The sequence below is a fragment of the Orcinus orca genome, chromosome 20, assembly GCF_937001465.1.
Source record: "Orcinus orca chromosome 20, mOrcOrc1.1, whole genome shotgun sequence".
NCBI lineage: Eukaryota > Metazoa > Chordata > Mammalia > Artiodactyla > Delphinidae > Orcinus > Orcinus orca.
This window is the reverse complement of record NC_064578.1, coordinates 51704770-51720914: the sequence shown is the minus strand read 5'-3', so window position 1 is coordinate 51720914 and position 16145 is coordinate 51704770. Positions and strand designations below refer to the sequence as shown.

Sequence of the window (16145 nt, the reverse complement as noted above, 5' to 3'; positions counted from 1 at the left end):
GCATATAGGACTCCTAGACACACACCGCTCCCCCCCCGGAGGTGGGGAAGTCACGCGCCTGTAGGCGACGGCTGTTGTGAAATGGGGAATGGGGGGGTGGGGGTTTTCGCGGGATGCAACAGCTCTGGGGCTAATTCTGCGAAGTCAAGGGATTCTGGGGGTGGGGGTGGGGAGGGAGACTCTCTAGTAGGTGAAAGATTAATGAAGACACTGGGAACCCTGGAAAATAATCATTCCTGGGTCCTGGGGGTGTCTCAGGAAAGTAGATCGGATTCTGGTGCTGTGTCAGGGCACGGGCTTTACTGGAACCCTGGGGGCGTTCCTCAGAGGTGCGGAAACCTCCAGATGACTGGGGTTTGCGCTGGGAGATAAGGAGGTACCCGGATCATTGAGAAGTTTGGAAGGCTGTGAGATGATGTTTCTGGAACCTTGGGTCTCTCTCTGGGAGGACCTGGAGCCTTGGGGTTCAAAGGTGGGGGAGTTTCTGTACCTTTAGAGTTCACAGTGGAAGTCCCTATTTTTCTGGAAACTTCCCCGGGGGGGGGGGGGTAGGGCGATCTTTAGGCCCTTGAAGTGATCTGCGAGATTAAAGGGACAGTTGTAGAGCCCTGCTGTTCAGCCCCGCAGTGGGGCAGAGGGATGTTTCCAGAAGCCTAGTAGGGGCTTTTTAAAGAGGTCAGGGGTCTTGGAGAGCCTTTTGGAGCGCTCGAAAGATTGTCTGAGCCCCTTGGAATACCTAGGGGCTCTTTTAGGGGCTCACTTTTTCTGGAAGCTGAGATGGGTTGGGGTGAAATGACACTGGAGTTTTGGGGGTCCCTCTGAGGCTGCGCTTCGTGGAGATGACTTTGAAGGCAGCCAGAGACTGGGAATTCTTTTCGACGCTGAAGCAGCCTCGCTGAAATTGTCCCTGTCTTGCCTGACACATGCTCCTTCAAGATCACGGAGAAGTACTGAGTCCCGGTGAAACAAGGAGGGTCTGGGGACCTACGGATGGGATGTCTGTCTTTAACCAATGGACATTTTTAAAGTGTGTCTGGTCCAGGCTGGTGCCTGGGTGGCAGAGCTGGCTGAAGGAGCCCTCCAGGAGCTCCCATTGTGGTTGTTTGCGGGGAAGGAGAAACAAAGACAGGACTTTGACCCTCTTTCAGTGCCCTAATGGAGGCAGCTGTCCGGCTGGGGCAGGAAAGCTGAAGCCGCTGGGGCGTTGGGAGCAGAGGTCAGGGCTCACCTTGCAGAGAAGCGTCTCCAAGCAGCCCGGGCAGGGTACTCCCTGATCAAGGGGACGCCAGTCAGGCTGGTATCTGGGGTCCTCAAGGGGTGTCTGGGCCAGTGCCAGGAGAGCAGCCGTGCTGAGTCATGCTGAACTCAGCTCTGGAAGGGGCTCCCGCAGCGGGGCGGGGTGGAGCCCGCTCGCTGACCTCATCTACTTTGGGTGGACTGCAGTCTGCCTGGGACCCGGGGAAGTAGGCCTGGCTGGGCCCCAAGTCTGGCCCCCTCCCCCAAGGTGCCACCTCGAGTGCTTTGTCAAGGCACTGTCTTTTTAGTTCCCTTGATGGTTTCCCTGGGCTCCCGCCTGCGGCCATATTGTCCCCTCTCTCTGGGTGGCGACTCAGTCTCTCCTCACTTCTGTCTTATCCGACATCTCTCCCCTGACTGGCCGTCTCTGGGGGAGGGGCAGTTGCCCCAGGCACACAGTCACGATGGAGTCTGAGTTACTCATTCACCAAATTTCAAACCTCAGCCCAAAGACCTTTAGCCTGGGAAAGGAGAGGTGACCTGGGAAGTGCTCACAGGTGGAGGGAGAGGAAGGGGTGAGATAAAGATTATCTGAAGAAGGTGGGGGGAATCAGGGGGGATAGGAGAAGACAAGTGACCCAGGGAAACAGGGAGAGAGAGACAGGGGGACAGAAAGACCCAGAGAGGGACAAAGAGACAGGAACAGAGACAGAGAAGGGGACAGAAGGACCCAGAGAGAGGGGGATGGAGAGCCAGAGGGGTGGGACTTCCCTGGTGGTGCAGTGGTTAAGAATCCGCCTGCCAGTGCAGGGGACACGGGTTCGAGCCCTGGTCGGGGAATAGCCCACATGCCGCAGAGCAACTAAGCCCACGAGCCACAACTACTGAGCCCGCCTGCCCTTGGGCCTGCGTGCCTCAACTACTGAAGCCCGCGCGCCTAAAGCCCATGCTCCGCAACAAGAGAAGCCCAGGCACCGCAATGAAGAGTAGCCCCCGCTCACCGCAACTAGAGACAAAAAAAGCTGCGCATAGCAACGAAGACCCAACGCGGCCAAAGAAAGACAGCCAGAGAGGTGACAACCAACTGTGACTCTCCGAGTGACCTTATTCTCAGTGATTCCCTTTTCTGATTCTCCTTCTTTGGCTCAATCTACTGTGCCTCTTTGTGAGCGCAGCATCTTCCCAGGGGGCTGCCCCTCTCCTGGAGGGCCCTTCCCATTTACGGGGCCAGACCCTAGACTCCTCCTCCTTCTCCAGCCCCTCCCTCCACAACCTGTCAGTCTCCAGCCTGTGTGTCTCCTCTGCAACCACACAGCTCAAGCTCAGGCCTCCCCTGGAGTCCTCCCTTGGACCCTCTCTCCAGCCTCCTCAGCCTTCCAGCCTCCAGGGGCTTCCCCAAAAGGCTCCAGCGCCCTCCCCTGCTTTCCTAGTCCTCCCGAGGTCTGCCCCCCTCCAGCTTCTTCCCCATTTCTCCACCTCAGTAAATGTGCAACTTCCTGTGGTCCCATATGGTGGAAGCTTCCAGGCCCTAGTTCCCAGGGTCCAGGAGGCTGCTTTGCACCCTGCTACCCTGATATCCACCCCCCACCCCCGCCCCAGCCCCCTCTGCCGGGTTTGGGCCTGGCACAGTGCTGCCTCTAACACAATACCCTAGGCTGTGATACATGAGTCATGTGATCTCGAGTCACCTCGGTTCCCCTCAGGACTGTGGGCTCCTTAAGGGCAGGGCCAAGACTTAACTCACCACCTACCCATAGAGGGCACCAGGCAACCTCAGAATAAGATGGGTCAGCACGTGAAGCCTGGTCTCCTGCGACAGCCAGGAAGTGGGCCCAGTGACTCAGACTCTGAAAGTGTGGCCCGAAAGAGGTTTATTGCCCCCCGAGACCACTCCTCCCCACCCCACCCCAATAATTACAAAAGTAAGAAAAATGCCCATGGCCCCCAGTCCCCACCCCTCCCGAAAAATGCCATAATTTATGCAGAAAAGACACAGTCCAAGGCCGCTGGTGGCCTCAGCCCATCTTCTTCCAGATGGTAAGCGAGGCAGTGAGTACTCCGGCCACGAGGATGGTCACTGTCTGCCACGTGGGTGTCCCAAAGTAGGAGAGGAGGCCGTCCTGGGGATAGGGACATGAGGCAGTTCAGCAGCTCAGCCTGGGCCAGCACGTGAGGGGTCACAGAGAGGTCAGAGGGCATGAGTGGGGGCAAGGGCCTAAGATTAATGGTACTAAAGAGTTGGGGGCCAAAGAGTTATCATAGAACTTGAGGGATTCCGAAGGAAGTAGAGGCACCAGGGAGGGCAGAAGGCACTAGTCGGGTCAGAGGTCACCAGGAGGTCAAGGGTCATGGAGAGGTCAGTGGGTGTCATATGAATCAGGGTTGATCAGACATGTAAGAAAACGCATTACAGAGTACATCTGATGATCCGAAAATGGGGAGGAGGGTACCACTGTGGTGGGCTCAGGAAGGCCCAGGGGTCCCAGGGGAGTGGGGGATTGGATGGGGTTAGGGGCCTCACCCAACCACCCTGGTCCTGGATCCAGCCCAGCAGCCGCTCTCGAAGGAAGTCCAGGGTCCAGCCCATGATGGTCCTGATCAGCTGGGGCACCTTGGTGCACAGGGCCTGCAGGGAGTGGACTGGGCCTTAGGGACTAAGCCTTGTCGCCACTGCCTGGGGCAATGGCCCCCAGCCTCCTTTCTCAACTCTCTGCCTCCCCTCCTGCCCTTCTGCAGTCTCTTTTCCACTCACAGTCAGAATGAGCTTCATAAATTGTAAAGTGGATCTGGTCACTGTCAACTTCCCTGCTCACAAACCATCTATGGCTCCCTAGTACCTCTGGGATAAAAAATCAAAAGCACATCTTGGCCCACAAGGCTCTGTGTGAAGCCTCTGACCTGATCACATTCCAATTTTCCTCTTCTTTTCTGTGCCTCACTGCCCTTCTTCCATATCTTTTTTTTTTTTAATTTTAAACTTTTTTTATTTTTTCTTTGGCCACTCCACACAGCTTGTGGGATCTTAGTTCCCCGACCCGGGATCGAACCCGTGCCCCCTGCAGTGGAAGCAAGGAGTCCTAACCACTGGACCGCCAGGGAATTCCCACCCCTCTTCCATATCTTCATTCCCACCAAATTCTTAACCTGCTTCAGGACCTTTGCACATGCTAATTCTGCTGCCTCAATGGACCTCAACCTAGGGAATTTTCACTCATCCCTCACAGCTCAGGTCTAATGTCACTTCCCCAGAGAGGGCTTTCTGACCTTCAGACCAGGTAAGGCCTGACGCCTGCTCTTCAACTCCCTAAGCTTCCCTACTCAGCCTTTATCTCGCTGCTTCTCACCTGCTGTCCCCAGCTCCACACGGAGCCCTACCATCACCCTGACTGCTGTCCCCCTCACCTCTAACATTCAAGCCCCATCAGCTCAATCTTGCAAACACATCAAGAAATCTACTTCTCCACCTCCAATGCTGCCCCCAGACTCCAGGTCAGTCTTCCGTTAGCCAGGATTATTACAGGTACCTCTTTGTCAGCGTCCCAGTTTTTGCCCTTGTGCCCCATAATCCATTTTTCTACCCAAAAGGGCCAAAATAATTTGCTGGGCTTCCCCTCCCCCAATATTTTATAATGAGAATCTTCAAAGAGAAAAGTTAAAAAAGTTTCTAAGCGTACAGGCATATACACACAACCTAGATTCTACAATTAACATTTTGCTCTCCTTGCTTGAAAAGTCTTTTCTATTTATAAATCAGGTCACCTCACTCTCTTGTTTAAAACCAGCCAATCACTCCTGTCGCACTCAGAGTAAAGCTAGTCTTTACAGCGGCCCACAAGACCCTCGCAATCTGCCCTCATCTCTGACCTTCTCCCTCTCCTCACTCTGTTCTAACCACATGGGCCTCCTCATTGCCCACAACACACTAGGCTTGGCCCTACCTCAGGGCCTTTGCATGTTCTGCCCCTCTACAGGATGCCTTTTCCCCCATCTTTATACAATATATCACTGCATCTTTCTTGTCATTCCAACTTTAGCTTTCACGTCACCTCCTCTTAGAAGTCTTTCCTGACCTCTTTGCCCAATCACGTCACCCTAGTTTACTTCGCTCAGCACTCATCATACGACGTGGGCTCCCTGAGAGCAGGGACCTAGCCTTTTCTGTTCTGTGTCCTGGGTGCCGAGTACAGGTCACACACACCATAGGCCCCATAAATGTTTGTTGAATGAATAAATGAATGAAAAAGCAGACAAGCGGTCCATAGCTGCCTCTCTCCATTCCCTCTGTGGTTACTGGGCTGCCACAGGGGTTGACCTCACAAGTCCCAGGTCCTCATAGGGGAGCCTGCCTGGGCTCACAGCCCTGCAGCCGCCCACCTTGAGCACCAGTTTGCTGGCAAAGTAGAAAAGGGCGACAACCCGGCCCCAGTTGAAGTTGCCGTCAGAAAACATTTCGGCCGCCACTCGGAAAAAGACCTCTCGGGGGGAGTCTGTGTCCACGGCCGCGATCATCCTGCAGGAGAGAGGAAAGCCAGTGCTGGGGAGGGAGGATCAGGCGGAGTGTGGAAACTCTGGTGTCCACCCCATACCAAAGATAAGGAAACTGAGGCCTGAGCCAGGAAGCCATCATGGGGGAGAGCCACGAGGTGGACATTGAGGAAACTGGGGAAAATGACTCCCTGAAGGAGAGTTTCAAGATCCTAGGGCAGGGGAGGGCTGGGAGTCCAGAGTGCTGAGTTGAGTGGTGGGGCCCTGGACCCCTGGGTCTGACGGAAAAGGGGGCTGTGGGCCTGGACTCCAGGATCCCAGGGAAAGTGGGGGTTGGGAGCTGGGACTCCTGGGTTCTGAGGGAGAAGGGGCTCACTGGCTGGACTCCTGGGTCCCAGGGACCACACCTCTGCAGCTCCATGTTACTGTCCAGTTCATCTCCAATGCGCTTGAGACACTCGCTCAGCTTCTTGGTGGATGCATCCTGGGGCGCCTGCTCCAGGCCCAGCTCGGGCGTCTCTCCCCCCATTCGCCCTGCTCGATCCTGGATGAAACTAGAGTGGGAATGGAGTTGCAGGGAATGCAGAATCAGAATGGGGCCTCACTCCTCAAATCTGCTCCGCAATAATCAGACCTCAAACTCACCCCTGAAGCAAAAGGGCCCCTGTCTTCATGATCTGCTCAGAGCTGGTGGGCCCTAGAGGAGAAAGGAGGTAAGAGGTGCCTGGACTCTTGGGTCCTAGGGGGATCCAGGGAACTGGAGTGGCTCATGATCCCTGAGGGAGGACAACACTAGGGGACCCTGGTAGATAAAGTGACTGGGGGCCCAGGCAGCTGAGTCCCTGATGGAGAAAGAGGCAGCAGTCCTGGGCCTGTATCCTTCATTCTTCCGGGGGAGGAGGCTGAGGGAACACTTCATGCAACCAGACCCCTGGCCTGAGGGGACTGAGGGGAGACCCGCCCCTCCCACCAGGAAGTGGTGCAGGCAACAAGCCCGGGCCTGCCCCGTGGGCTTGGATTATGGGGCTCCCCAGCTTCTCGGGGGTCCGAAAGCGCCAGACAGGAAGGGATCCGGACGCAGAGGCCAGAGAGCCCGGGACCCCGGGAGTGGGTGGAAGCTGGCAGCGCCGGATCCCGGAGTTTCTGCCCCGGAGTGCTTGGCGATCGCACGGCCCCATACCGGCAGGAGGGATCCTGGGGTCGGCCGGCGAGGGTCTCGCCCTCCTCCCGCCCGTCCACCTCCCGCCTCACCCCCGCCTCTGGGTTGCTCCCCGGACCCGTCCATCACCGCCGCTCCCGCCGCCGCCTCTCGCCGGGTCCGCCCGGGCGGCCGCAGCACGCCCCTGGTCACGTGAGCGCCCCGCTGAGCGTGCGTCCTCTCACGTGATCGCCCCGCAAAATGGCCGCCGCGAGCCGCTGCCCCGCAGGGCTATCCGGACACAGGACCGCACCTGCCTCACCTGCTCCGGGAAGGCTCGGCCCCTATCACGTGACTGCCCAATCAGCACTTCCCCTTAGGAAGTGGTTGTGGCGCCATTCCACCAGGCGCGCATTCAATCGCAGTTATAACTTTTATTCATTCATTCATTCCTGCAATATTTTCAAAAGTTTCGGTTGGGACTTGAGCCCTTGCCAGGACAGAAGGAACATCAGAGGCCAAAGATAGCATTCTTTGAGGCAGGACGTTCCAGATGACTAAAGTCTATGAATGTTTATATGTGTTTCTGTGAAAATAAAAAGAATCTGAAGTTCAAAAAGTGATAGATTGGTGATAGATTGGCAGGGTGAGGACAGAGAGGCTCCTGGGGTGTCCGAAATGTGCTATATATTTATCTGGGTGGTGATTACTTGGGCATACACATATTTAAAAATTCACTGAGTTGTACACATAAGACGTGCAGTTTACTGTATGGAAATGATTATATCTCCCTTTCAAAAGAAAATAGTAAGAAGAAAAAAGAACTGAGATTAGAAAAATAGGCTGGGGCCAGATGATGAACGGTTTGGGCATATAAGAGAAGGGAATCTATCTCCCAAGGGTGGCTGGGAGCCACGGCAATTGAAGATTATAGGTATCTTAATCCATCAGCCTGACAACACCAGGAATATAGTCTGACAAATTAAAGTTTATTGACCCACTGAGATGATGGAGACCACACAACAGAGAAACCATGGAGCATCTTGACAAAGGAAAAGGTAGAGTTATTATAGGATTTGGAGGAAGAGTGGAATTTAGGTGATGACTGTATGTTAGGCTCAAAGCCAAGCAGTGTGTGGACTGCAAAAGGAACCAGGGTCCTGTATCCTTGCAAACTACAAGATGAATGTAGATGTGTAGTGTTGGGTCCAGAAACCCTTTACTCTGCACCTGGGTTGGAAATCAAGGCTGCTACTATGTATCAAGTGACTTCAATCCTACAGGCAAAGTGGGATGTTTCATTTTTACTGATAGAATTTCCAACAGTGTGAGTAAGAAAGCATGTCCTTGGGAAATAGTGTTTCATATTAACGTTGAAGCTGGCTTTATTTGTGTCTGTTATTCCAGCCCAATGAATTAGCCCTCCCTCCATCCCAGTTACAGAGAAGGAAGAAGGGGCTTTTAATGCAGCCACAGACCTCTAAATGGTACAGCTGTTGAGTAGAGGGGAAAAAACTTTTGAGATAGTTCTGAAGTCAATATTGTTTACAATAATAAAGATACTATATCAGAACTATGAAGCCCACCTCCAAGATGGACCCCAATGATTCTCACCTCCAGGTATTCAGGCCCCTGTGTAGTCTCCTCCCGCATTGAATAGGGCTGACAGTGTGACTAACAGGGCGTTGTGGAAATGGCAGTGTAACTTCCAAGGTTAGGTCATAAAAGTCACTGCAGCTTCTGCCTGACTCTCTCTAGGATCACTCACTTTAGAGGAAGCAGCTGCCACATTGTGAGGACACTCAAGCAGTCATCCACTGGAGAAACACACATGTCGAGGAACCAAGTCCTCCAGCCCCAGTCAAGCCTTCAGGTGACAGCTGTCCCCACCAACATCCTGACTGCAACCTCGTGAGAGATCCTAAGCCAGAACCCCACAGCTTAGCCATTCATTGATTTCCAACCCTCAGAAATTGTGTGAGACAATAAACGTTTATTGTTGCTTTAAACTGCTAAGTTTGGGGGCAATTTGTTACACAGCAGTAGATAACTAATACATCTAGGATAATTATGGCCTATTTATAGATGCAGAAACCAGAGCCCAGAGAAGGAGATGGATTTGCCAGAATTGTATGGTTCTTGTGGGTGCTGTCAGGTCTCCAGCTTGACCTGTGTCACTTGGACAGGGCTTTCTTACTCAGCCCCACTCATAGACCCCAACCTCCTGTCCCTCCCCTCCAGCCCATCTTCCACATGAACCTAGATGGGTTTTTCTATATCCAGAGCTGGCCCTGGTCCTCACCTGCTCACAGCCCTCCCATGGCTCACTGGTAATAGTAAATCTCTCTTACACATTATTATAAGACAATGAATCTAGTACAATCTGTTATTTATTGTATATCCAGAGGGATAAGAGAGAAAATGATGTTTTAAGACTTTTTTGGGGGGGGCATGCCGCATGACTTGTGGGATCTTAGTTCCGAGACCAGGGATGGAACCCGTGCCCCCTGCAGTGGAAGCGCAGTCTTAACACCTGGACCACCAGGGAAGTAACTTAAGACTCTTCTAACAAAGGAAAATACAGTTTATAGGTGTTTTAAAGTTACCGATGTATATTACAAGATGGACATAATCGGTGGGATCTGGGGGTGGCTTACTTGGGTCCTCTGCTTTGCATTCTCTCACAAGGCTATAAAAAAGGTGTCAGCTGAGGTTCTGGTCTCATCCAATGACTCATCTGGGGAAGGATCCATTTCCAAGCACCCATAAATTGTTGTTGGGAAGATCCGGTCACATGAGAGATGCTGGACTGAGGGCCAGCTTCCTGGTTCCTTGTTGGCTGGAACTCCTTTCTTTGCCATGAGACCCCTTCATAGTGCAGCTCCCAACACGGCAGCAAGCTTAATCAAAGTGAGCAGGCAAGACTGAAGTCATAGTCTATTATAACCTAGTCTCAGAAGGGACATCCCATCACTTTTGCCATGAGTGGCAGGTCACTAGGTCCAGCACAGTCACAGGAGAGGGGATTATATGAGGACATGAATATCAGGACGTGGAGGTCATTGAGAGCCATTTTAGAAACTGATTACCCCAGAGAAAACTCTAATTCGAAAAGACACAGGCACTCCTATGCTCATAGCAGCACTATTTACAATAGCTAAGACATGGAAGCAACCTAAATGTCCATCGATAGATGAATGGATAAAGAAGACGTGGTCTATATACACAATGGAATATTAGTCATAAAAAAGAATAAAATAATGCCATTTGCAGTAACATGGGTGGACCTAGAGATTACCATATTAAGTGAAGTAAGTCAGACAGTGAAAGACTAATATCATATGATATCATTTATAGGTGGAACATAAAAAAATGATACAAATGAACTTATTTACAAAACAGAAATACACTCACAGACACAGAAAACAAACTTATGGTTACCAAAGGGGATAGTGCAGGGGTGGGAGGAGGAGAGAATTTAGGAGTTTGGGGTTAACAGATATATGCTACTACATATAAAATAGATAAACAACAGGAACCTACAGTAAAGCACAGGGAACTGTATTCAATATCTTGTAATAACCTATAATGGAAAAGAATATGAAAAAGAATATATATATTCAATATATATATAACTGAATTACTTTGCTGTACACTTGAAAGTAACATGACATTGTAAGTTAACTATACTTCAATGAAAGAAAGAAAGAAAGAAAGAAAGAAAGAAAGAAAGAAAGAAAGAAAGAAAGAAAAGAAAAGAAACTGACTACCACTCCAGGAAAGGAAGAACGCTTTGCACATAGAGGAAGGACAGCAAAGAGAGGGCTAACATGTTGTAGATGCTAAGTTATTCAGGGGAAGAGGACCCTGGTGGCTGATCTAGTGAAGGTTCTGGGGTGGAGAAGAGTGAGTAGGATTTGGGGGTTCCACTTCTGCTTAGACATATTAAAAATGAATCCATCTCTCCCACTATAAAAGTTATACCAGATGTTCCGGTTCACTATTGCTGTGTAACAAATCAGCCCAGAGCTTAGTGGCTTAAAACAACAATTATTTTATTATCTTTGATAGGCCTGTGGGTAGTGAGATTGGGAAGGGCTCTCTGGGCAGTTCCAGCTTGGGGTCACTCAGTGTCTGCAGTCAGATAGTGGCTGGAACCGAAAGAGCAGGGAGACTGAAGGGTGTCGGGACCTGGTGGAGCATATATTTTCATGGAGCCTCAAGCCTTTCCATGTAGTTTCTTTGTGTGGGATATTGAGCTTCCTTATAGCTTGGTGGCTTCAGGGCAGCTGAACTACTTGCCTGATGGCTGAAGGTTTCAAGAGTATTTCAGCTAACAAAGAAATTGCAGGCTTCCCTGGTGGTGCAGTGGTTGAGAGTCGGCCTGCCGATGCAGGGGACACGGGTTCGTGCCCCGGTCCGGGAGGATCCCGCATGCCGCGGAGCGGCTGGGCCAGTGAGCCACGGCTGCTGAGCCTGCGCGTCCGGACCCTGTGCTCCGCAACGGGAGAGGCCACAACAGTGAGGGGCCCGCGTAAAAAAAAAAAAAGAAATTGCGTTGCCTTCCCTGATTTGACCTCAAAAATCATGCAGCATCACTCTTCTGCCATGTTGCAACAGCTACATATTAGTCATGAGCGCACACCACCTCAGGGGAAGGGGAACTCGACTCTGCCTCTTAATGGGGGAAGTGAGTGGGGACAGGAGATATCTTTGGAAAATATAAGGTAGAACACCAATTCAGCTGCTTTAGCAAAGACCATGATAACAATGATTTAAACAACACAGACGTTTATTTCCCTCTCATGTAACAGTCCAAGAATATGCAACCTTAAGTGATAATAACAGTGAGTAAAGTTCCACAGTGTCAGGAACTATGATGGTTGATTTTATATGTTAACTTTACTGGGCCAGCTTGACAGGGTACCCAGATGTTTGGTCTAACATTATTCTGAGTGTTTCTCTCAGGGTGTTTTTGCATGAGATCGATATTACATCAGGAAACTTAGTAAAGAAGATTGCATAAAAGGCCTGAATTGAACAAAAGGCTGACTCTCCTCTGAATAAGAAAGAATTCTTTCTGCCTTACTACCTTTGAACTAGGACATGAGTGACTTCCCTGGTGGCGCAATGGTTAAGGCTCCGTGCTCCCAATGCAAGGGGCCCAGTTCGATCCCCGGTCAGGAAAATAGATGCTGCATGCTGCAACTGAAGACCCCTCACGCCACAATGAAGATCCTGCATGCTGCAACTAAGACCCGGTACAGCCAAATAAATAAACAAACAAATAAATAAATAAATTTTTTTTTTTAAAAAAAGGAACTAGGACATCAGCTTTCTTCCTGCCTTCAGGCTCAAACTGAAACATTGGCTCTTCCTGGGTCTCAAGATGAAACTGCAGAATTCAGATGGGACTTGAACCCAAGGGGTGGGACTTAAACCCAGTGTCTTTTTTTTTTTTTTGACGGCGCCACATGGCATGTGGGATCTTAGTTCCCTGACCAGGGGTCGAACCCGCGCCCCCTTCAGTGGAAGCCCAGAGTCTCAACCACTGGACTGCCAGGGAAGTGACCCCGCCAGTGTCTGTTTTAAAATATATATATAAATTTCTTTATTTTAATTTTATTTTTGGCTGCATTGGGTCTTCGTTGCTGCGTGCGGGCTTTCTCTGGTTGTGGTGAACGGGGGGCTACTCTTCATTGTGGTGCGCGGGCTTCTCATTGCGGTGGCTTCTCTTGTTGCGGAGCGCGGGCTCTAGGCACACGGGCTTGAGTAGTTGTGGCACGCAGGCTCAGCAGTTGTGGCTCACAGGCTCTAGATCGCAGGCTCAGTAGTTGTGGCGCACGGGCTTAGTTGCTCCGCGGCACGTGGGATCTTCCTGGACCAGGGCTCAATCCTGTGTCCCCTGCAGTGGCAGGCGGATTCTTAACCACTGTACCACCAGGGAAGTATTCCCCCCACACACTGTCTTTTAACTGAGATCACACACCAGGTCTCAGATCTTAATGAAGCTCAGGTTCTTTATGTCTCATTGCAGAAAGAATTCAGTGAGAGACAAATTGATAGGTAAGAAGTGGATTTATTTAGAGAGAAACACAGTCCACAGAGTGTGGACCATCTCAGAAGGCGAGAGGCTCCGAAATATGGGGTGATTGGTTTTTATGGGTTGGGTAATTTTATAGGCTAAAGAGTGGGAGGATTATTCCAACTATCTTGGAGAAGGGGTGGAGATTTCCAGGAATTGGGCCATTGCCCACTTTTTGGCCTTTTATGGTCAGCCCCGGAACTGTCATGGCACCTGTGGGTGTGTCCTTTAGCATATGCGAATGTATTACAATGAGCATAGAATGAGACTCAAGGTCTACTGGAAGTCAAATCTTCCGCCATCTTGGACCTAGTTGGTTCTAACCAGTTTATGTCCTATCCTCAAGGGCTATGTCATTCTTTTAGACGTTGTGCCCTGCCCCCTTCCCTCCTGTTTCAGAGCTGCCAGCCTTCAGACGACAACTACACCATCAGCTGTCCTGGTGCTCATGCCTTCAAACTTGGACTGGAACTAAACATGGGCTCTCCTGGGTCTCCAGTTTGCCAATTCATCCCGAAGATTTTGGGGCATGCCTACTTCCATAATCATGTCTTTCTTCTAGCCTTCTAGCTTGTTGCCCTACCATTCACAACACAGCACTTCCATCTCAGTGTAAGATGGACACACCAATGCCCAACACATCCCTGCACCAGGAAGGGAGAGACTGAAAGGGATGTCATCCTCCTTGCCTTTAAAGCCATATCTCAGACGCTGCAGACATCCCGCTGGCCAGAAACCATTTACATGGCAAGAAACTGGTTGCAAGGGAGCCTGGGAAATGTAGTCTTTAGCTGTGCAGCCATATGTCCAGTGAAACTTCCCTATCAGAGGCGAATAATTATTAAGGGGACATCTAGGCATATCGGCCACACGATCAAATGATTGAAACCAAGCAAGCAGAGGGCTGAATGGTTTCACATTGTGATGATAGCTGAATGATATGTAATGGGACTTGGAATAGGCAAACAATAGAAAACTCATTTAACTGATTTCTAATCTCTCAATGTTCTGAAATTTCTACCAATTTGCTTATGTGCTCAGAGTGAGAGTTATTAGTGTCATAAACCCAATATATCCATCTCCATCTTCTGGAGTGTGGTGGAATTGAACTTCCCAGACTCTCTGTGGTTCATTCAAGTCACATGACTAGTTTTGGCCAATAAATTCTAAGAGATTATGTATGTCATTTTTGTGTCAGAACATTTAAGTACTGGTACAAGAGCTTCCAGGGTGTTCTTCCTTGGCCACACTTGACCGGCAGGACTCCAGATGGTAGTGGCTCTGTCAGCCTGGGTCCCAGACATATACAGCCCAGAACCCTCAGTCAATATATAACACAAGTGAGAAAAAAAACCTTGTTATGCTAAGCTGAGATTTGGGGTTGTTTGTTACTGCAGCATAACCTAACCTATTCTCACTATTATAGAAAAATATGAAAGTTAGATCTTTCCTAGAGCACAGAGTTAACCCTAATTCGTTGGCCAAGCACCCACATATAGCCCCCCTCCAACTGCTTGTAATTTGGGTGGGAATGATCTCCTACCCCTTCCACACAGAGGGGCATATGACCCAGGCTTTGCCAATAAGGCCACTGAAACACTTGTGAACGTTCCTGTTGAAATGACTCTCTATACCTTAATGGAGGCCTGGAGCTTCTGGAGGCCTGACCTCAAAGTGAAGGGCCAATCAGCTAACATCTATGGAGAACCTGCTGTGTGCTAAGGCCTGTTGTATACCATCCCATTTACTCCTCACCAGAGGGTGGATAGTGTGGTATCTCCCCTTTACTGATGAGGAGACAAAGGCAGAGAGAGGCTAAGGGAGGGTGCAGTTAGGGACACCTCCTACCCATATACTGTTCCCTGCCCAAGGTCACACAGGCTGAGGCAGGCAAACTGTGGATTTGCTCATACACGTCTGCTCCAGGAGCTTGTGGGAAATGTGATCCTGACTGCCCGCCCCCGCACATCCTTCCACCCGATTTATGCTCTAGTGACCCCTTGGATGGTGGGCTCTCTCCAGCTCCCATCAAACCACCACTGCCAAGATCTCTGTGGCGCAGTGGTTGAGAGTCCGCCTGCCAATGCAGGGGACACGGGTTCGTGCCCCGGTCCGGGAAGATTCCCACATGCCGCGGAGCGGCTGGGCCCGTGAGCCATGGCCGCTGAGCCTGCGCATCTGGAGCCTGTGCTCCACAACGGGAGAGGCCACAACAGTGAGAGGCCCGCGTACCGCAAAAAAAAAAAAAAAAAAAAAAAAAAAAATGTAAAAAGCATCCTGGGTGACTAGAATGGGTTTCCTTAGATATGGGAGTCAAGGACAGGCTCCCAGAGACATAAGTTGTATAGACATATCCATTTAATAGCAACAACAGCTATTACTTGCTAACCTCAAATTTCAGCCCAGAAGCTATGCCACTCATGTGTATTATTATTTTCAGATCCTTCAAAGGATGCTAGAAAGCTGCTACCATTTTATGCCCATTTTCCAGATTGGGTCACTAAGGCCCAGCTCCCAGTTTTCCAAGAGAAGCAGAGAGGTTGTGGCTGTTTGCAAAGGTCATTTTTGTTGAGGTTCAGCAGGGGAGAAGGGCGGGCGTGGCACATGTACCTTCCCAGGAAACTTCCTTGGACATTCCAGGGTCTGGGAATATGTATTGTTAATGAGCATCCCAGATAATTTTTTATCACTGGGGCCTCCTTCACATTTCTTCCTCTCTTTGGACACTAAACTAGACCTGTCTCATGCCCAGTGACATGTTGGTAAACAGGCTCTGGGGGGGGTGGGAAGAGGCTCTGATTTGTAGCCTCTGCCAATTTCCTTTGTCTGCTGTTAGTGCAGACAGGTGTGACATCCAGAGCAGCTGCAGCCACTTTGGGACAAGAGGAGTACAGCCCCCACACCTCCCACAGCAGCGCTAGGAGATGGGAGAACCTGGTTCCCTGAAGGCTTTGGAGTCACCCTACCTTGGGACTTCTTGTTTTGGGCAATAATACATTTTTCTTTATTGTTTAAGCCTAGGTTTGGGTTTTCTGTCCTTGTGGCTGAAGGGATCCTACTGAAGGTGCATGTGTGTGTGTGCGTGTGCATAGGCAGCGGACCCATCAGGAGAGGACAAAGATGCCAGGACAGAGCCTCTCAGAAATATGCTTGAATTGATTCTTAAAGAACGAGGAGGACTTTGGCAGGTGAAACATGGCT

General features: G+C 50.6%; 1 protein-coding gene and 1 long non-coding RNA gene across 3 annotated transcripts; one reads left to right on the top strand and one right to left on the bottom strand.

Annotated features, from left to right (window-relative positions):
• Positions 1 to 3090: 3090 nt before the first annotated feature.
• On the bottom strand, positions 3091 to 7105 carry BAX (BCL2 associated X, apoptosis regulator). Of its 2 annotated transcripts, none has more exons than XM_033430517.2 (6): positions 6973 to 7105; positions 6367 to 6418; positions 6129 to 6275; positions 5611 to 5746; positions 3747 to 3862; positions 3091 to 3394 (listed from the first exon to the last, which is right to left on the bottom strand). In XM_033430517.2, exons 1-6 carry the CDS (start codon positions 7004 to 7006, stop codon positions 3214 to 3216), a joined length of 666 nt encoding a protein of 221 aa, XP_033286408.1. In that variant the 5' UTR covers positions 7007 to 7105; the 3' UTR covers positions 3091 to 3213. The 2 variants fall into 2 exon arrangements, with proteins under 2 accessions (XP_033286408.1, XP_012388929.2); XM_012533475.3 differs by having other exon boundaries at positions 3091 to 3356; positions 3758 to 3862; positions 6973 to 7089.
• A 57-nt stretch (positions 7106 to 7162) lies between these two features.
• Positions 7163 to 8868, top strand: LOC125962728 (uncharacterized). The gene is made up of 2 exons (XR_007474387.1): positions 7163 to 7917; positions 8618 to 8868. It is a non-coding gene; the product is annotated as an uncharacterized LOC125962728 (long non-coding RNA).
• The last annotated feature ends 7277 nt before the right edge of the window (positions 8869 to 16145 follow it).

Coding starts and splice junctions, on each gene's coding strand:
- BAX (XM_033430517.2), bottom strand. CDS start 7,006: ATGGACGGGTCCGGGGAGCAACCCAGAGGCGGGG. Junction 6,419..6,972: donor GGAGCAACCCAGAGGCGGGG/GTGAGGCGGGAG, acceptor TTTCTCCTCTAG/GGCCCACCAGCTCTGAGCAG. Junction 6,276..6,366: donor GGGGCCCTTTTGCTTCAGGG/GTGAGTTTGAGG, acceptor TTCCCACTCTAG/TTTCATCCAGGATCGAGCAG.